At 35.3% G+C, this 21,298-nt stretch overlaps 1 protein-coding gene across 4 annotated transcripts; it reads right to left on the reverse strand.

Moving 5' to 3' along the window:
- Positions 1–1,052: 1,052 nt before the first annotated feature.
- PRPF4B (pre-mRNA processing factor 4B) lies at positions 1,053–21,071 on the reverse strand. Of its 4 annotated transcripts, none has more exons than XM_026842105.1 (17): positions 19,883–21,070; positions 18,131–18,304; positions 17,705–17,860; positions 16,876–16,957; positions 15,152–15,362; positions 12,621–12,694; positions 11,084–11,174; positions 10,592–10,739; positions 9,212–9,349; positions 7,900–8,053; positions 6,821–6,935; positions 6,166–6,317; positions 5,609–5,695; positions 4,663–4,940; positions 2,999–4,303; positions 2,133–2,178; positions 1,053–1,072 (listed from the first exon to the last, which is right to left on the reverse strand). In XM_026842105.1, the coding sequence occupies exons 1-14, from the start codon at positions 20,740–20,742 to the stop codon at positions 4,737–4,739; spliced, it is 2,646 nt and encodes an 881-aa protein (XP_026697906.1). In that variant the 5' UTR covers positions 20,743–21,070; the 3' UTR covers positions 1,053–1,072; positions 2,133–2,178; positions 2,999–4,303; positions 4,663–4,736. The 4 variants fall into 4 exon arrangements, with proteins under 4 accessions (XP_026697906.1, XP_026697904.1, XP_026697907.1 ...); XM_026842103.1 differs by having other exon boundaries at positions 2,999–3,084; positions 3,610–4,940; XM_026842106.1 differs by having other exon boundaries at positions 2,999–4,940; positions 19,883–21,071.
- Positions 21,072–21,298: the final 227 nt, after the last annotated feature.

Raw genomic sequence — 21,298 nt, forward strand, 5'->3', positions numbered from 1 at the left:
CAGACAGTGACTGTATCAGTATCTACTTTCTGGGTTATGACTTATTTATTTTTACCTGCCCATAAAGAGCTTTACATTATTTCTTATTAAGCTGAACACTGAATCTTTTTAAGTATTCATCATCTGTTTTCACTATTTTATGATTAGCTCATACCTACTTTATAGACAGATTTGGCCACAATCATCAAAATCAGTGTTTCTGAGGAAATAACTAAGACAATTAAGAATTCAAAAGATGTATCATGGAAGGGCAGGCCAAGTTTTTCATTTAGAGAAAGTAATTAGTCACAAGTTTAAATTAAGTTTTAGTTATTTAAGTATTTAGATGAACAAAACTAAGACATGAAAGTCTGGGAGACACATTTGGTAGTTTTGCTTCAGGACATACATGAGTACAAGGAATATACTTAGATAATAATTTGATACATAATTTACAAATTAAGGAATGAAAATACACACTCCATCCCACCTCACCATGCTGCTTCTCCCATTTGACTAGTCTCATTTTTTTTTCTTTCAAAGACTCCCCTATAAATATATCTGGCTTTCCTTCACTATAATACTATGTAGTTCTTTCATCCCCTAACTCAGGCTAGCACCTCCCTATCAAAGATAAAAAAAGCCTTTGGGAAAAACAAAGTGAAATCCACATGAATTTTTTTTTTCCCTGTCAGGACTTCCAAAACCAGGAGAGTCAACAAGACAAGTGCTCCATTTTACACATATTCAGGAAGACTTTTTTACAGATTCTTTAATACCTCTGATATCTAAGCAGACAATGCCATTCAAAGAGCTATAGTTTGGTTTTAGCATATTTAAATATTGCTTATATATTTAGCAGTTTTGCAGTATGACATTTGTAAACACAACAGAAAACAGGATGCATGCAGGTTTTAAGCGTACTTTATTAATTTCAAGCAACTGCCACTTCCCAACATCCTCCACCCAAGTTACAATTTTACACATACTGTAGAAGATCGTTCTATCTCCAGTAGTATCACAGACTGGTCTGCCTTCTCTGTACGGGTCAATATACACATAAACGTTCTTCAGAGGTTTAATGCCACTCACCCTATGCATGGAGATAAAGTATTATTAAAAAGCTTTTAAAGGAATCATTATATTTTATCAAACTCTTAAACAGTTTTCAACTCATAAATTACAGTAGTATACACCAAGGTATTAAAAACACATTCTAACTGTATAGGGCTAGTATCTTGTTCTTTCTGCATGTTTGGCAAACGAAGTATGTTAAATGTGAATCTCCTTGTCACCATGACGGAGAAGGAAACAGAAATTAGCACAGTAGATTTAGCCAAACTCTCTACATGAAGGCCCTTGTGAAGATACAAATTACATCTTCACGTACAGAAGGAAAAGGTAAATTATCCTCCCTCTTAGATCAGCTGAGAAATAAAAAGTTCAACACAAACACTCTGTTGCACAGCTGTTCTGTTTGCAGCAAGCTGCAGCCACTGGAATTCAGCTGACTGCAGTGGCACTACAGCTACTCTGCTCTCCTCAGACCATAGGCTACTGGGACAGGTATTGCCTAAAACTGGAGAGGTTCCTTAACAGTGTCAAAAGTCCTCAATTCCAACACCTTCTGAAGCCAGAACTAAATATTTTCTATTGTTGGCAACAAGAAGTATCAGCTTCAGATGATACTGGCTGGAGGACTGAAATCCACTTGTTTTGAATAAACCCCGTCAGCTAGCCTCTGTATCAACAATAAAGTTTGACAGAATTAAAATGAATAATGAACCTGCCAAACTTTAAAAGTGCATCATCTGCTTAAATATCTACTAGTTAAACCACATGTATTTTAACCAAATATAATGGCAGATTTTTTCCTAAATTTCAGAAGTTTTGTACTTATCATTCTATCATTTTAAGAAAACTGCATTTAAACAGCAATGCTTATTTACCTAAAGTTAATCACAATAAAAAAATCTCTTCAACCACAAATGAAACACACACATCTACGTAACAAGTTCTAGTACAGTAAGTACGTTTCATGAATTAATCAGTGCTGCAGCAGTTAATCAATTCTAAATTGGAATGCTGGAAACCAGAAGATTAAGACAGAACTACATGAAGAGTATTTTTCATATCTTTTATAGGACAGAAACCTTTGTTCATGTCTTCTGGTAGCCATCATCTTCTTTTGAGCTGCACCTACAACACAAAGAACAAGTAAACGAGCAACTTTATGCTTCTCCAGAATAGCTTAAAACAGTTCTGTAGGCATTAAGGGGCATCTTTTCTACTGCTTTGTTTCTGTATCACCAACTCATTTCACTGTTTTATATTCCTATTTTAAGAATAAAGTACAAAGCAACAGAAAGAGTAAGCTATTACTACGTCTGTGTAAAACTGCCCTCAGAAGTGCTGCCTATGTTGTGAAAGTGCAAGTTACTTTCTGTATTTAATTAGCAAGCAACTAGTATTTCATTAAACTTGAAAGCTATTTATTTTTATTTCCTGTATGAACAAGATACCTTAATATGTGGAAATAAGGAGAGATTATTTTTTATTAAGAATTTTACAATATAAATTGAGAAGAGACAGGTTGAAGGTTCCAAATAGGCATACAAAACCACCCATCTCCTGCTTGTTTTCGTAGTTAGTTCATTACATCTCCTCGGTGGGGTATTCCCCACCAGCAGAATGACTGCTTTGTGTCATTTTTCCATTCTTGAGTGCACTAAGAGTGCATGATTGTTGCCATTATGTACCTAGATGGATACAAAAATCCTTCTTAGTTCAAAGAAGTATTATAAAGTACGTGAAACCAGTGGGGTTTTCACAGCTTGTCAGAATATATTAAAAACAAAGAGATGAACTTCTTAACATTGTCAAAAAGAGAACATTAAAACAGCATTATGGACCTGAAAACTTTGATTCTGTTTTCCTCACCCTGTATAACCAACTGAAATGTTTCAAGCTGTTTTAACTTGTTGCTAAATGTTTATCTACACATGCTGTCAGAAATAACCTTGTTAGGAAGGTGAAGTTGGTGTCTCAGCAAATCAGACCCATGGAGTAGGCGTTGAGTGGCCTGTGACTCGCTTTCCTTTTTCTCTTTCAGCACCATCAAAAGGAAAAGTGAGAAAAACAGCACAAACATTAGTTAAAGCCTGAATTTAATCCCATGTCCTACAGGAATAATTTCATTACAATGAAAGCAGACAGACAGTATCTGTAGGGTTTTTTGCTTTGGTTTTGTTTAAGCAGTGATAATTATATATCAAATTAACATAACCTATAGCTTTCCCAAAGATTCTAACGTTTAATAATCCCTTTATAATTAAATGATTAATAGGAAATGCGGGGGTGGGTCTTATGAATTACCTGATTTACCATCACTGAAGACAGATTCTTTTAAAAATGGCTACAAATGCCTTGTTCACAAAAGACTTTATTATCTAATGATGCATACTGAAAACATACAGAAATCTGCATGGTCCACTTTACATGCAGCAGAACAATCTTCACTTTACAATAAGTAAGTGTCAACTGTTTTATGCAAGAGACAACACTTTAAAGTCACATTTCTTAAAGAAAAGCTTCATTTACAAAAGAAATAAAAGGTAAAGAAGCAATTACCGCTTTTAAAAAGCAGCTGCTTTGTTCAAGAGTGGAAGGTTTATGCCTGTATTGAAAGACAACATGATCACAAATAATGAAAACAATGAACAAATGAAACACTTTTAGCATAAAGCAGTACACTTTCAAAATGACATACAAATAGTTAAAAATTTCATTATGTTGTCTATCTCTCCTTTAGATATAAGGTCTTTCGAATGAGATCCCAACGTATGTACTTACTAAATGAAAACTCTTCTGTAAGTATTGGTTCTATGTCATAGTGACCTGTATTTAACAAAATGTATACAAAGTCTATAGCAAGTTGATTAAAAAAATTAAAGTAATAAGAAACAGTACACTGAAGGCGCTCTATCCATCAAGTGCGCACTCTCGAAGTTTTAAATGTGATGAACAGAACAGAAGTTGTAACTATGCCACGGTTGCAATGCCAGAAAATAAAACAAGATCATTTATCAAACATGCAGGGAATTCTGCCACAATGCTATTGTCTCTCATTTGTCAGTTGTTCCAGTAAAATAACAGCTTAAACACCGGTGATGTTGATGGGTTAGCTTACCTTCAGTGTACTGAAAGTTGTACACAACCTGCTTTAAAAGAGGAGACCATCCCTGCGGGCAGGCTCAAGAAGGAACAGACCCCCTTCGGCACTGACTACACCAAGGGCATGCTGCTGTGGCCTGCACACACACACCTAGGAAAATGTGAATATAAACAGCATTTATGCTGGCCATTTTTTAAAGACAAAAATGAAGCCAAGTCTGCTAAAAACAAATCAACCACCCAGTATTACTGCTCTTTTTTTTTCTTTTTTTTTTTTTTTTATAACAGATGCTTTTTTCTTTTTATAATATATACGAACTGCAACCATATACATTAGCATTGTACTTCTGTGCAGTCTTGGCAATTAAAACAGTTCTACAGTGAAAATTTTCACATAAGACACAAAACAGAATTACTCTAACATTTCTAAAAGAAATATCAGCCTTGATGTTAATTCAAATGTATCATTTCTTCCTCAACTTTGCAGGGGAAATATTTATGTTTATATACATTAATAACTGCTGTGAAATTTCTTCAGTCTTTGTATCTTAATTACTCAAACCCTTTGAACTTCTTCATCTGGTTTAAATTTTTTCCTGGATGAAGGCGTGCTGCAGAGCCTGGTTGATGCTAATCCGTTTAGCTGGGTCTAACATTAGAATCTGGTCCAACAAGTCCTTTAGCTGGTGTACTTTTTTACGCTGGTCTTCAGGGAGTCGTTGGCACCCAATCAAGTCTGCTAACAGGTCCTTGGTTGGATTAATGGTGCTCATAACAGTAACTTTCTCCTACAAATACAAAAATGGCAACCTTGTAGAACAGAAGCATTGCACAAACCCCCTATCCCTTTTACACAGCTTCAGCAGCAATTTTTTTCCTGGGATCTCTCATATGTGCCCTTCGTCATTATATGGCCTCATAAATCCTCACATGGGCAAAGGAAAAGAGCGGAAATAACGCTGTTGGGGGCAGGCCAGGCCACATCTTTCACCAACAGCGGGTGCATATGAGAACCTAACATTCCAGTTAACTGACAACATCAACATTCCACGAGGAAAGTTCCAATATCTGATTCTTGATAAACACACTATGTTAAAAAATGATACAGAAAGTAATAGTGACCTCCTATGACATAAGCACATCATACTGAAGTTGTACATCCTGCTCTAAAATAAAGGCAGAATTTATTCTATTAGTAATTTAAGGATAGATATGTGGAGATTGTCTGTATACATACCAAGACTTAAGAGTGCTCTTAAACCCGTTCCTAAATTGTAGGAAAAAAACTCTGTTGCCAGTTTATTACTATGTAACCTGTCTGTACTGCTGCAAAAGGACATTCTAAGAGATTATAAAATCTTATTTTTAATTAAGATGTCAAGATATGTTTGAAAGACCATAATAGTAGAAAAGCTTGAAAAAAAGTAACAGGTTGGTTGACACATAAAGGACTTACCCTTTCTGTCACTTTATCTACTTCTATATACATAAAGTTGAGATTTTGATCAAAGTGCTGATCTTTGAACACACCTTTTCGAATCATCTGGAAAACGAGGGAGAGGCAAGAATTTCAGGCAAGTTCTGTCTCTTACAAATTCCAGAATTAGCATCAATGTCTACTAACTTACTGCAACATGAATAATTTAATACTAATGAAAAATATATCAGGACCGTAAGAAATGTCTAGATTAAATAAAAAAACCACAGTTCAAACCAGTTGAAAACACACATATCTTCCATTGACTTACGTATTTTTTTCAGGTCAGTGCTTAGAAGGTTTCTGCTTTCAATTTATACTTAGTCTATGAAAAAGAAGCTGTATACTTTCACTTCATAAGATTTTAAATCAATACAAATTATACAGTCAGAGCGATGTCTGATATTTACTTGCTGTTAAAAGAAGATGTACATGATAAGAAACAATTCAGGGAGAAGAAAGAAAGAAAGAATGTTTTACTGTTCATTATAGCAGTTTCAGTTATTAATTAAAAATCATATACTTATTTTTCTTACCTTGTTTGGCATCTTTCCTTTGAGATCCATAGCTAGTTTCAACATGTGGTTATTGGTTTTGCCAGGAAAAAGTATTTTTCCTGTATAAAGTTCATATAATGTGCAGCCTACAGACCACATATCTATACCATAGTCATAGATTTTTCCTATAACTGAAACAGGGACAATTTCAGTTATTTCCATAAAGACAGCCTTAAACAATGTAATATCACAAAACCAAACAGATGAAAAAAATTCTGATTTGTAAACTGTATTGGTGCTCCTCCTCTTAGGAATAAGAAATCACCATAAAAGAAGGATGCAAACCTTTGTACAGTATCCCTACTATAGAAAGGCAGGTTTTTACCTAACACCCAAACTAATGAGCATGAATTAAGTTAGTAAAAAACAAGAAGTCAGAACAATACCTCCAAATTAAAACATAACTATAATCAATCAGAATGACTTCTCCCTGTCCTCACTGAGCTGACCACCAACATAAATGAAGAGTCACACAAGCATGCTTTCAAAGTCTGAATTTTTGACTGTCATCATATTTCCAGAGTGATGTTTTGCTAAGACCAAAGAGAGAGTAAATTCAAGTCAAATTCTCATTTGCTCGTACTGGTATATCCTGCTATTGTTTGATACATGTAGCCAATACAAATGTACTTACTGATTTCTGGAGCTCGGTAAAATCTACTAACTAGGTACGGTGTGATGTCATTATCTGCAACATGCGAAGCTGATCCAAAATCGCAAAGCTTTAATATCGTTTTAGACTCATTCACCTGAAAGTTAAACATAAATATTCATTAGCACTATTTGTAGACAGTATTGCCAATAGCATTGTAAAAGTGACAATACATTTAAATCAGAGATAAGAAAAACATTCAGCCTTTAAACTGGAAGTTCTTCCCATATTTCAATCCTTCCTCTCTGTATGCTAAAGAAATTGTAGAACTTTGTTGAAGTGACAGTTAATGTCTTCAGATGCTATAACACAAAAGGTCAGTTTCACATACTTTTCCCTTACCAAAATATCCTTGGTGGGCCCAGATTTCATTCCAGATACTGAAATCATATCAGTTTAGACTTCCAACTCTAGCGTCCAGACTACCACTCATAAACCAGCATCTTATTTACATATCTCATGCTTACATAGTAAATTTTACTGCTATGATAGCAAGAGGAGAACATTTTCAATAAAGTAAGAATCTGAGTTTGTCACAGGGATGACCACCGAGAAAACCAAATGAAACCTGTTTGATTCCTCTGATGTAGCTCTCATGTCCTGCTAACCAGAATGTTTAATGGAAACAAAAGAGAAGAAAAGGCATTAAGGGCTTTTCCCCATTATCTCAATTCCATAAACAAAATATCCATCCAGACTCAAAAAACCTACTTCCGTTTTGCAGAAAGCAAGAGCATTTTTCAACTCTTGATGGAAAAAGTCACAAGATTTCTCCTAAGAAAGGATACTGTCTTTGGAAGATCTGCTTTCTATAAAGATACAAGTGGATGTATGTTGGTTTGAGAAAGATTGTGCTAAGTAAAAGATTGTATTTAGATGCTCTATTATATTTCTTACTTACTGTTTATACTACAATGGCATTTTATATCAAAACATGAACCTTTAACATTTTCAGTTAAACTAAATTTTGACTTCACCTAAATTAACAGTGATACTAATTTCAAATACTTAATTTTACATTATAGACTGTGCAAAATAAGTTTCAATTATTTATTGCTTACCAAAATATTATCTGGTTTAATATCTGCATGTAGAATATTGCATCTTTTAAGAAGTTTTAAAGCCAGGAACAACTGCTGGCTGTAGGAGCGCACAGCTTTAATATGGAGTCCAACATCTTTCCCATACTTCTTTAAAACCTCTCGTAAATTCATACTATTAAAAGAAAGGGAGAAAGAATAGAAAAGAGCTTAACAAAGAAAAACATAGTGGCCTCCTAAACTGTAAGACAAACAAGCTGGTTAGCTTTAGACATTTTTGGAGAAAATCAGCATTCAATTTAACATGCATACCACTCCGTTAGCCCTAGCAATGACATAAAAATGCTGGTCATTAAGACCTATCCTATACTGTGGAATTACTAGAATGGACTTAGTTCAAAACACACCTTTAATCAAGATTAATCTGAGAGGACTTATTTGCACATGAACATCATTTTCTTAACAACTGTAAATCCTTTGTACTAATTTTCCTCAGAAATAAATAAATAAGGAAGTAACAAGTTGAGGAGGTGATTTTTTGGTGACTTAAACAGCAAATAAGAAGACCACAATTCCAGGACAAAACCATCATTGGATATAAATAATGTACAAGTATTCTGTAAATAGACAGTACAGCACAAGAAAATTTGTTGTATGGCTTATTAATGAAAAGAGTAATTTAATAAAATTTGCATTGCTTCAGCATAGAACTTGTCTTCACCTCAATTATGACGAAAATTAAAATATGACATACACAGAAAATTTAGTCTCTAAGCATGGAATGTCTCTAAGCAGGAATGGGACCTAAGGCAATTAATATATCCAGATCTATCATAAAACAGTGTCTACAATTAACCTGTCAAAGAGCTTAGCTATTCAAAGAAAAAGTGAGCATGCAAAGAAACCACTGTAACAACCTTCTTCCTCAGAATGCTGTTATATATTTACTCTTCACAGAATATACAGCATTTGCAGAACCTCTCTGGGAACACATTCTTAATCCAAACCCTTACAATAAAGAATTACAAAATCTAATAAAAATACATTTCCCCCCCCCCGGTAATTAAAAGCAGCACTGTTGAGATGACCATCTTTAATAACACATTATCTTGTTTCAAATAATGTCGAGGCAGAAAGTTCACAATGATGCTTTAAGTAAATCAGAAACAGTTCGGTACTCTGTAGATTTGTGCCTCCAGGTATTTTTTTTTTAAAGTTTCTTTTGAATCTTGGCAATAAATAGGTATCAAAACAATAGCAAAAACCAGAAAGGTAAAGATCATTCAGTAGTACTTTACTTTTTACAGAGAACTCCAAACATTTGTCATCTTACCTGAGTGGCTCAAATACCAGACAGAGATGTTGTTTGTGGTAGAAATGCCTGAACAACCGTAGACAATGAAACTTGTCATCAGGATCTGCATCATTAAGTTTCTTCAAAAATTCCAGTTCTTTTAGGCCAGTTTTTTGCCTAAAAACAAAGAAATGTGATTATAAAACAAAATCAGTGAAATTGTAACACTTCTAAAAAATCTAGACATTCACTTGCATAGTTATAATTATCCAGAAATAAGAAGTGTCTTGTCATTACTTAATGTACTGTGGCTTCAAAAAACTCACAACAGTGGTTTGCTGTCAGTGTCTACACATTGGGTAAGTTTATTTAGTTCTCTGATCTTCACAGTGCCTTTGTAACCTACTCATCCTTTCCTCCTCCCTTCCGGTCGCATGTGAAGCTAGAATTAGATTTCCTCCTTTGTTACTACACTTTAGTTTCAAACAGCACTCATTTGAGAAGTTTACTTATTTAATAAAAGTACTTAACCACATACATTATTACAAAAAAGTTTTAAGCTACACTGACTATAAAGTACACACCCAACTGATTATATATACAACATTCTAAAATGAAATAGCTTATCACCCCCCCTCTTTTTTTTTAAAAAAAAAAATTCTAGATACCTATTTATATAACTCAAAATAATGCAGTTACACACAGAGAAAAATCAACCTTTAAAACTTCCAAGGTAAAATGCATGAAAAAGATTTTCATTTATGTTGTCTTTAATGGAAGAGGACATAATACAATGACTAGAAAAACTGCAACAGATACTGAGAATTAGTATTACAGACAAGTCCTCACATAATGTAGTTTAACAGATCCAACTTGTTAATGCTCACTTATGCTGAAAGACCTCGAGATTTTATTTCAACAGGGAGAGTCCCATCCCTTTCTACGTATCTCACATACATGCCAATATATAGAGAATATAGAAAACCAATTAGCATATGGAGTTCTTTTCGTAAGTTGCAGATGATTGGTTAGGATCCAACCCACAGCCTGCCAAATTGATTTGGTCCATCAAAACAAAATTTTTACAGTTCACGACTCCCGCCTCAAAGATTTTAGGGCTGGGCAGGCCTCATAATTAACTGTAACTTTGTTTCTTGCTGCCACTGTTTCCCTGCAGTTTTGCAAATGAGAAAGTGCCTGATGAAAATGCAAGTACCCTTCTCCTGTGATAGCTGTAAAGAAGTGTGGATACATAGTCCTCAAGCGCTTCCCATTATCTGGCTGATATTAGCAGAAAAGGCAGGAATCACAGCTGTAATCTGTTACTTCACTTGAAACAAAGGGAGATTCAAATCACATCATGAAAAACTTCCAGCTGTTACATAAGCTTTATTATTATTAAACAAACCCATTACTTACATAAGTTCATTGTTCCTGATGATTTTAACTGCTACTTCTTGGTTTGCTCTTGCCATGTCCCTGGCTCGCACTACGTTACTGAAGACTCCCTGACCAGTGTAACCATAGACATTGTAACGTTTATCTAGAACTTCACCTATATTAACACCTGAAGGATAAAATCAAGCAATTTAAAGTTACGAGTGACGTACATAATGAAACTTTTTACGAAAAACAAACCATTTTGTCTAATTCAGAAAACCAGGATAAATAGTATAATCACTTAATTTCATAGTGTACAATGTTTTGTAACCCCTAGTTTTATGGTAACTATGGGGAACAAACTGTGATGCTGTTAAGTCTGGAGTCTTTTCATAACTGAGGTTAAAACCTGCATGGTCATTTCATTCATTACATTACATTAGAAGAATATTTCAGTACTTTTACATGAGGATCTTTTCCATTCAGCATCCTCACTCTAGCTGTCCTTGCAAATCAACAAACACAACTTACGGTAATAGCCTTCTGCATCAGTCCAGTTATCCCTGAGATTGGGGTTTTCTTTGAAGTCTTTTCCAAACCCAGCAGCCCTTAGACGAGCACTCTGAAATAAAAACAAAAGTAACAACACTGCTTGTGTGCTCTTTTTTTCCTTGATGTTTACTTATCAAAAGCTCCTTTTTTCCTACTGAAACACTGTTCCTCTCCACAGTACAAACACACTGATCTTGTAGGAGAGAGAAACTATTGAACACAAAATGCTATTTACATACCAGTATGTAAAGACTGATGCAAGGAGAGAGGATGAGATCAAGCAATAGAACTATTATTAAACATAAATGGGAAAAGTTTCAGTTAACACCCACACGGAATTTATACAAGTCATGTTAGAATGTAAAATTTTGGACCATCTGAATAAGACCGTTACTTACAGTATGTTCACAGTAAAAAAGTTTAGCAGTTTGTAAGGAAAATGTAACTGTTTAAGCCTGGAATTTCTGTTCATTCAGCGCCACTTCACAAATTTCATACTATTATACTTACGATCCTAAAATTACTACAATTGTTGTTGACATTTCTTAACAGATTTGGCAATATATTATCACAGATTCAAGTCTATGAGTAGTAAAGAATATCTTCAATTGAACAACAGTTTCTGGAAGGGGGAATTGCTCACAAGCCATGTAATTCCCTACTTGTAACATCCAAATTTTTAAAAATGGACCCACTCACACTGTCCTTCAAGTATTTATCATTTTCCAGGCCAAGGAGGTTTTGATTTTTAAAATTTTATTATCGGTGTTATTAGAGTGACACCATAACATCCTTTTTTCACCAATATTTTAGTCATAACTAAATAGATTGTATCTGCCATAAACCAAAATTAACTGGAGAATTTCTAAGTTAAGAAGAAAATTTTTATCTTGACTTATTTCTCAGTGATCTGCATCAGCAACAATGAAGTAGATTTACAGAGAATAGCAAGTAAGATCTCAAAACTGGTCACTGGACTGCCAATCTTTGCAGGCCACTTCAGCATGTTTAGAGAAAAGTTGCTGGAATAGTACAACAGTATAACCAGGAAATATCTCTCTTGATCCAAAAAACAGAACAACCCACCAAACCAACCACCACATTACTCCAACAAAACATCATTAGCAAATTAAAATATCATACACAGACACTTTTTAATTAACCATATATGAACCTCTGAAAAAAGCACATGTTTAGAACAGTGCAGCGTGGCAATATTAACATAAAACTTATGCCCTTATTAGGTCCTATTCAAACAGCAGGTAAATTCCCCAACTCATTACTCTGGTAAAACTCCCACTAATTTCAACAGGTTTTCTTTCACTGAAATACTAATTAAGAGCTACTTTGTCTGCCTCGGCTGATCAAAAGATTCAGAAGATACTATATAGTATAGAACATACTATACTAACACACTCAGTTATACATGCTTATACAAAGTTCCCACAAACCTCAAGTGACAGTAATTCTCAAGAAAAAAAAAAAATTACACATTTAATCTCCAAGAATTACCTACATCAAAGTATGCAGCGAACATATCATCTGATTCTGTGAACATATCAGGAGCTAGCAGTTTCTTCTGAGCTGAACCTTAAAATGAAATTTAGATTACTCAACATGAAACAGACGACAAACTAATAACTCTGTTACCAGTATAGTTCGTGACTTGGTATCTTTACAGTATAATCTAAGATCAGTATATAGGCAACAGGTAGCTCTACTAATGTTTCTAAGAAATAACATTTTACATTCTACAAATACAAAACTCAGATTGGTCAAGTTCTTCAAAGCACTCAAAAATCTATACCTCCTTGAAAAACTAAGTATAATGGCTTTCAAATAATTCACACAGCAGAAAAAAAAAGAAGTACATACTTACATGATCCCTACAGATAATAACTATATTTATATATGCAGAAAAAGAAATATAAATGACTGTGTATATACAGAAAAAAATAGAGACATGTTTTCTATGTACAATTTCGGGCTTTTCTGCTAATCCAAATACAAGTTATTTTACTAAAAATTTGAAGTTGTAAAGCCGAGTTGTTTCTATGCAAAATGTTTTCTTCCACCCTGTCAAAATGGACTTCGTGTGTAGCTTTTAGTCAAAGACAATGTTAACTATTATGCTTAAGAGAAACTTTTTTATTGTGGGCAAGATTCTCCCTTTCTCACCTTTTAATCATCTTTAAAAAGTCTCAAAGACATTTTACTTGGTTGATAAAAGCAAAGAAATATAAATTAAGTACACATCAGTGAAAGCAAGTAAACTTCAAACTACTTCATAACACACATTATGGTAGCATCCCTTCATGACCATGGTAAATCACAGACACTCCCTTTAGGGTAATAAGCAATGCAGAAAAATAAGTGGTCAACCTCAGATGCTTCAGGTCTCATGATGCATATAGGCAACCACTTTCATACAAAATAACTAGACTGAAATCTTCTGACAGCATCAAAAACTCTCATCCATCATGCTGACACTCTTGTTTCAAGGTATAGACTCGTCACCTGACACTATGGGGAGACAGGTTAACCTCTGTTTCAAGATACAGACCCAGCAACTTCCTCAAATTTTTAGTTCCGGTTACTCACACTTTCATTGGGCTACAATAAGTTATTAGTTAGTTCCTCAGCAGCTTACTATCCTGGCCCATTATGAGGCCAGGATATAAATAAAAAATGGCTCTTACAAACGATCCACTGCTTCCATATGTTGTTATAGCTACCTCCAACCAAGAATCCTACCAATATATGAAAATTCCCAGACTTGAGTGGAACTGATCTATTTTTGAAAACAAACCTTTTTCATGCCTTTAAAATATCTAGTTAACAGTTGTATTTTCACGTACCTTAGTGGACAAAATTAGAAAGCAGTACATGCCTCGACAAAAAAGGAAAAAGATATTGTCTGTTACACATAAGAAGACTAAGTCTAAACTTGTGGTATGCTAATACAGGAAAAGTGCCTAAGATAGTTCTTTCCACCTACACTGCAGAACGATCTGAAAACATACTGCTCAAGGGAACACCAGGACAAACTACAGAGCAGTACAACAGTCCCAAAGAGATGCAGCTTTATTACTTCAAAGAGCAGCATCCGCTAGAAGACAGCATATTGAGCCCCCAAGGATACATCTAGCACATGACATGAAATAGAAGCTAACCGTCCAACTACTTCCTGAGGGGTTGGGCAGGTTTCACAGCCCTTGTTACACAGTGTGCTGTTGCAATTAAACTGAAAAGAGAAATTGAAGTAGTTAAAACTAGCTCAAATATGACTACACAGCAACAAGACACACCTTTGACTATTTGGAAGATGTACAGTAATCCACTTTCAAAGACAAAAAAAAAAAAAAAAGAAGCAGCTGATTGTCAATATTACAGGGTGCACTGAGAAATGTTCTATGTTCCTTTTGCTGCAGCATGCACAAAGCAGGTTTTATATCAAGCTGTATTTCATTTCAGTATTGCTGTACAATAGATTATGTGAAGGGAGGAAGAGGAGCAAACAGCCATTTCTTCAGCAAGTTATGCCACCAAAATGGATATACTAACATTGACTTTCAAAAGCCTTAATCATTCTAAATACTACAGACCTACCTATATTCTTCTGACACAGTGGCTCTGACCAAAGAAAGGGACAAAAGGGCCATGGTTTCCAACCCACCCCAAAATAAAGACTGGAACTATAATAAGCTTCTAAGAAAACAACAAGCATAACTGAAAAGAAAAATCTGGAAGTTAAAAAGGGTGATTCTTAACTATAAAGACGGACATTGTTATTTGCTCTTCCAAACAGATACCATGAATTGTGTTAAGAGTTATTAGAAAAATAGAGAACATGTTCCATTCATACCATCCTCCTTACCAAGCAAGCTTTATTTTAATGTTATGTTTTAAGTACCATAATATTTGTAGAAACTTTCTCAAATTCTGTCCAAAAAGTCAACCTTCCAACGCTAGAAGCATATAAGGAAACTAAGCCAAATGTCTGAGCTTTCCGAAACTGCATTATAAAGTGAGATTTCAGATCCTTACCGTTGTTCTGTTCAACTGTCATAAGGTTGTGCTTGGCTTTTACTGATGCCTCAAATGTGTCCACATTTTCCCGTTCATACTCCTTAACATCAGCAGCCACTCTTTCTAGAATGTCGTCTGGCGAATTTGAGCGACTACGTGTACTGCTCTGAGGACTGCTTGGTTCAGATGGTACAGATATATTACTGTCTTCTGTCTGGCCTTTGTATTTCTAAAAAATAATTTAATTATTAATCTCAACATCACAATTTATCACAATTTAAACATTTTTATACTTGCTCTTTCAATGGTTTGTGCTAAACTTTAATCTTTGCTTTCTTAATCAGCTACATCTCTAAAGGCAGCAGATTATTTGCAGAATGGGATACAGCTTTAAAAAATTCATTTTGCCACAATGCACTAAGCCCAGCCCATAAAATAAGACTGCAAAATTCATATGTGTCCTTTAGGCTTTTACATTTCTGTAAAAAGTGATTTTGTTGTGCATGACAAAATGTCAGTAGCAACAGATTTATTACTAAAACATTCTGGTGCACAAGTATTGAAACAAAGCCTTTAAGGAAAACACGATTTTGTATCTTACATACTAGAATCATTCCCATTTTCATTACTGTTATGGTACAGAAAAGTAGGTTTTAGATTCAGGTTTTTTACTTGAATTGGAGATCCTGTTTATTCATTCCTTCTTGTTGAAAAATTTCAAATGCATTAAAAAAGTTCAAGACCACACCTTTACAAATTATTTTTTTCTAACTTAAGTAGTATGAAATTATACTTCCTCTCCCAAAAGTTAAAAATCAATATTAATAGATGCTGATACCACGCAGTTATCAAGGTTGAACGCTTCAGTAATACAAGCAGAGGCTTCCCATTTAGGGAAAGAAGCTCTAGAATTTGCTTTTTGCATGGACCAACAACAGGTGTAACCACCGGCCTTTAAAAATAATTTACTTTATAGGGTTTTGCTCATAGTTCTGAGGGATTTTACAATGGGCTTTGCATAATAGTCAAATGATGAACAGTCGTTTTAGTGCTGCTTAAAATAAGCAGCACATTCTAACCGGTGGTTTTATAACTAAATATTAAGGAAATACGCTACAGCATTTTGCTTACTGTGTTCTAACTATGTGCCAAATCCCAGCTTTAAAAAGAGACACCTGACCTGTACTGTAAAATTACATCCTCTTTGGCCACAGCTCCTTTTCAGGGGTCTCAACCACATACTACCTGTCACTACCACTACCTTCTTACCAGGAATAAGAAGTTCATGGGAACTCACACATGTAACTGAATACATTATCTGCATTCATAAAGGGGGAACCCATGTCAGTGGCTTTATGAAGGCTTGGAAATGGACAAAGACAACTTCTACTTGAAACAAACCAACCACTTAATGCTATATTGACACTATGATATCAATGATACAGCTACAAAGAAAACCTAGATAATTAAATAATATTTTTAACATGTCATAGGACTGTCAGAAAACATCCAACTGAAACACAAAAATGATTCACAGAAGAGTCGCTTCTGTCTTAAAAGCGATACTGTTGCAATAGAAGTGTAAATTTTGAGGTTAGCATTCGCAATAAATTAATTGGAAAAAAATATAGTAATTACTGTCACAATGTAGTAATAGACTAAGAGCCTTCCTTTATCACAACATTTTACACTAAAACCATCAAATTTGTTTCTGTAACCCACATGATGATTTAACCATGTACCTGAACAATTGCTTGCCGCTGTAATCTTCTTTGTCTTATCTCTGCTTCTTCATCCTCTTCTTCTAAATCAAAGTCTTCAAGACTATAAAAATTATTTTTTATATAATACTGTAAGTGTAAGATTATCTAGTGAATTTTACCACATGCAGTTCTTTGGCACAGAAAGCACGCAATATGTTAAACAATAGCTGTTCAACTGACTCAAAAAGCAAAGGCGTATCAAATCCCAGTGTGTATATTTACATCTCCTCACAAAGAAAACTTATCTTTTGTATTTCATTGGGACTTTGTGTATTTCATTTTTAACTGCAAACAATTAACAGTAACTGTTTTTAAGATGAAAAAACAAACAAAAACCTTGTCCATTTTCATTCCAGCATCATTCTTCCTTAATAATTTGATTAAGAATGCATACTCTTGTGCAACTGGATTAAGTAGATATTTATCAAATATAAAAACAATTTCCAGATAACAATTAATCCTTTCAGCTATTACAGTTTGTCCTCAAGCTTACTGCTTGAGGAAGTGGACCAAATATTTTCACAAGATACTGATCAAACTGAGTTTAGAAACCTAACAACATCTCATCCCCTCAGGTGTGATCACTAGCCAACAGATCTTGATATCTCTTGCATACTCCAAAGTTTTTCAGACTACCCCAACAGTAATTTGCAAGATCACAAGTACTAAAACATGATTAAGGTTTTAGGTGACAACCCAAAAACTACACCATGAAGACAAATGTCAGTTCATTCTCAGTATCAATGTGTATTTTTACACTACAAGTGTATTTTTAGATTATCAACACAAGTTAGAAATTAATTCTTACTTTTCATCTGATGAAGACTCCTGTTCAGCTTTCATACCCTCAGAAAGACTACCTTTAAATTTGTCTTCTTTAGCTTTGCTTCTGCTCCTACGTCTATGGCCACCACGTGACCTGGACCTCCTTCGAAGGCGAGATCTACTTCTTCGGCCTCTATCCCTGGTAACAGTAAGAGGGGTTTGGGTTTTGGAGGTTTTGATTTGGTTTGGCTTTTTTGAAGAAAAGGAGGAAAATCTATTCATCAAACACAAACATACAAAATGACTCCAAGTAATTAAACAAATTAATGGAGGACAAAATGAATTCAACTATGCTAGCACATATACACGTGGACATAAAAATGCATCCTCTTTTTACACATAAGAGAGAAATCTTAATTCTTTTAGTAATATTTTATAAAATATATTAAAAACCACGGTGTGTCTTTACCTCCTCCGAGGAGACCTACTCCGCCTTCTTGGAGATCGGCTACGTCGAAGGGGTGAACGAGACCTCCTTCTAATGGGGGACCGAGACCTTCTTCTGGATGGGGACCATCTACTGGGTGGGCTAACATCTTTTGATCTTTCACGTCTAGACAAGATATCATCTCTGGTCCGCGTTCTTAAGATAGAGGAAGAGAATGGTAGTAAAATCAGGAGCAAGCTGAAAACAAAAATCACCATCTCCCCTAAAAGCTCACTTTAAAATCTTACTGCAGGTGAGGGACCACCAGATGGACTTCTGAGGGAGGGGTGGATAAGTGTGCCGCAGAACTGGCTGCCCTTCCTGTGCATCTCCCCACCCTGAGAAATATATGCCCATACACAGGTCTAGTTCAGCACAACTCTGGAAACAGAGATTGTCAATTACTCCGGGCTGAACAACCCCAACTCTCTCAGTCTGTCCTCACAGGTGGAGGTGCTCCAACCCCAAAGTCACCTTCGTGGCCTCCTCTGGACCCACTCTAACAGGTCCACGTCCTTTTTGTGTTGAGGCCCCCAGAGCTGAACACAGCACTCCAGGTGGGGTCATGCCAACACATTCCTGATTCACCAGAAAGCAGCCAGATAAACTGCTAGTGTTCATAATACTTGCTTAATCTGGTTAATGCCACTGGGGCCATCCGCCAAAGTACCTGCAGTATTGCTAAGCAGTAATACAGATAAATAAGCTGATAATGCGCCTGTAGAAGATACCCCATACTTGAAACCAGAGTAACCTTCAATGATGCAGACAGAAACACTTTGATATTTATTAGGTGCTTATTTACTGAGCTAGATCGTTGTTGTTCCAATATGGTTTTAAATTAAGAACAAGGTATGAATTCTTGACTGGGTGAAGCTAAACTCCATGATAAAGAATTTTAAATTATTCACTATCCAAAAGTAATGCTGAAATCTTCTGCCTGTTGAAATTCTTATATTTAATGAATTAACTTCCAAAAATGTATAGACTTATATTATTCTCTGCTTGGGAATTTACCATTGAGGCCATATCAGCTTCAGAGAAGGAGATGCTAGCGATTATTGTCTCATGGTTTACATTAATTTTCAAGATAGCTGATTTCATAGGCAAAACCATCTTTTTTAAAAAATGCCAAGATTAAAAATACATTAAAAAGAATTCAGTCTTTCATTGTAAAGTGTATACAAAATATGGTAATGATATACAACAGACCAACACTACCATACCTCCAGAAAACGAAAAATACAAAATATGTTTAAGAAAAAAATGACTGTGAGGAGGACATCTTGACATAGAAGATTTGCTTATGTTCACACATGCTGACTCTATCATTAGGGGTGTTTTTGAGGGGAGAAAGATTTGCGTTAATTACCCACTTTCAGCCAACACTGATAAACAGGGGACTCTCACTCCACTGAAATTCCTGAAAGAAACAGAACTATTATCTAAGAAACAAAACACAAGTCAAATTCTGAGTCCAAGTCAATGACCAGTAAGGGTATGAGCAGCAAGTAACTGATGACTTTTAACAACCAAAGCTGAATTTGCATGTCTGACAGCTGGGGGGAGTATTTTTTAAAAACTGAATACATACAAAGTAAACTCATGATATAATGTATAATCTGATTACCTTTTTTGATAGCTATTTTCAGAATAAAAGAGATAAACACCGCACTAGAAGATAGTTCCTCCCGTAATGCACTTCTGCAGTGGTTCATGACATATTTAAGTTACCTGGGAGAAGAAAGACGTCTCCTTTCTGATTCTCTTCTTTTCCTTTCTGCAGACCTACTCCTCACTCTTCTAACTGGAGACCGAGTTCGAGAGGGGGATTTACTCTGTTTAGATCTACGATCATTAAAGAGAGGAGATCTGCTTCTTCTTGACTTTTCACGTTGTTTGGGAGATAAGCTTCTTCCTTTTGGACTACGGCCAGGTCGTCTAGGGGATCTGTTTTCTTTCCCTGAAGAAGCATCTTTAGAAGGAGATTTAATTGGCTTTTTTTCTTTGTCAGTCTCCGATCTCCTAGGTTTCCTATCTTTGGACCGTGATCTTCTATCTTTGGATTTGCTTCTTAGTTCTGTTGGAGATTTAGATTTTCTGCCACGATCTCTGCTTTTGTTTTCATTTACAACTGGAGACTTTCTGCGATCTCTTGATTTACTTTTATCATCAGCCTTATTTCTATCCTCTGGGGGAGACTTAGACTTTCTGTTTTTCTCCTGAGATCGCCTTTTAAGCATTGGAGACCTAGATTTCCTTGCCTGATCTTGAGACTTACTTCTCTTATAAGGGCTTTTTGATTTCCTCCTCTCTTTTGACTTGCTTCTAGTTGTCTTCTCTTTGATTCCATCAACTCCTACCTTGCCTTTCTTTTTGTCAGATCTATGCCTAGTCCTTTCTTTTGATTCACTCTTACTTCCTTTCTTGGAACTAGTTTTATTGTCCACAGGTTCTAATTTCCCCTTAGTGTTTGACTTAGCCGTAGCTCTCGTTCCATTGCGCACTTTTTCATTGATCTCCCCCTCTTCTTCGGATCCTGACTCATAACCTTGTAATATTAATCCCATCCCAGACTGGACTTTTCCTTCCATTAATTCATTTTCAAGTTCAGCTTTCAATAATGCTCTTTGTTTCTCCAAGTCTTCCAGAGGAGCTAAAAAATCAATTTTAGTTCTTTTAGCTGGTCCATCTTCTTTGTCAGAGGTATCAGCTACCTCTTTCCGTTTATGTTTCTTATGTTTGTGTCTGTGTTTATGTTTTTTGTCCTTATCTTCTTCTGAAGAATGTTTATGTTTCTTGTGTTTACTTCGGTGTTTGTGTTTCTTTTTTTTGTGTCGGCTGTGTTTGTTCTGAGGTTGGTCTGCCTCTGATACTTCCCCATTTTCTTCATTTACGCTTTTCTCTGATGCATCAGCATCTTCAACCCTGCAAAAAACCCCAACCCACAGATCAGTACTATCAACCTACTGCAGTCCTTAATCTTGTGTTGACAGTCTTTTTTATGATAGAAACTAACTGGTATTTAATTATTTACATTTGGGAGAATTAAAAATGTACGACTAATGTAACTAAGTTACAACAGCAGGTACACTTCCTCATGAACAGACAGCTATGACTGCCAAAATTAGTATGGAAGGAAGATACAGC

The sequence above is a fragment of the Athene cunicularia genome, assembly GCF_003259725.1.
Source record: "Athene cunicularia isolate RWA chromosome 2 unlocalized genomic scaffold, athCun1 chr2_part1, whole genome shotgun sequence".
NCBI lineage: Eukaryota > Metazoa > Chordata > Aves > Strigiformes > Strigidae > Athene > Athene cunicularia.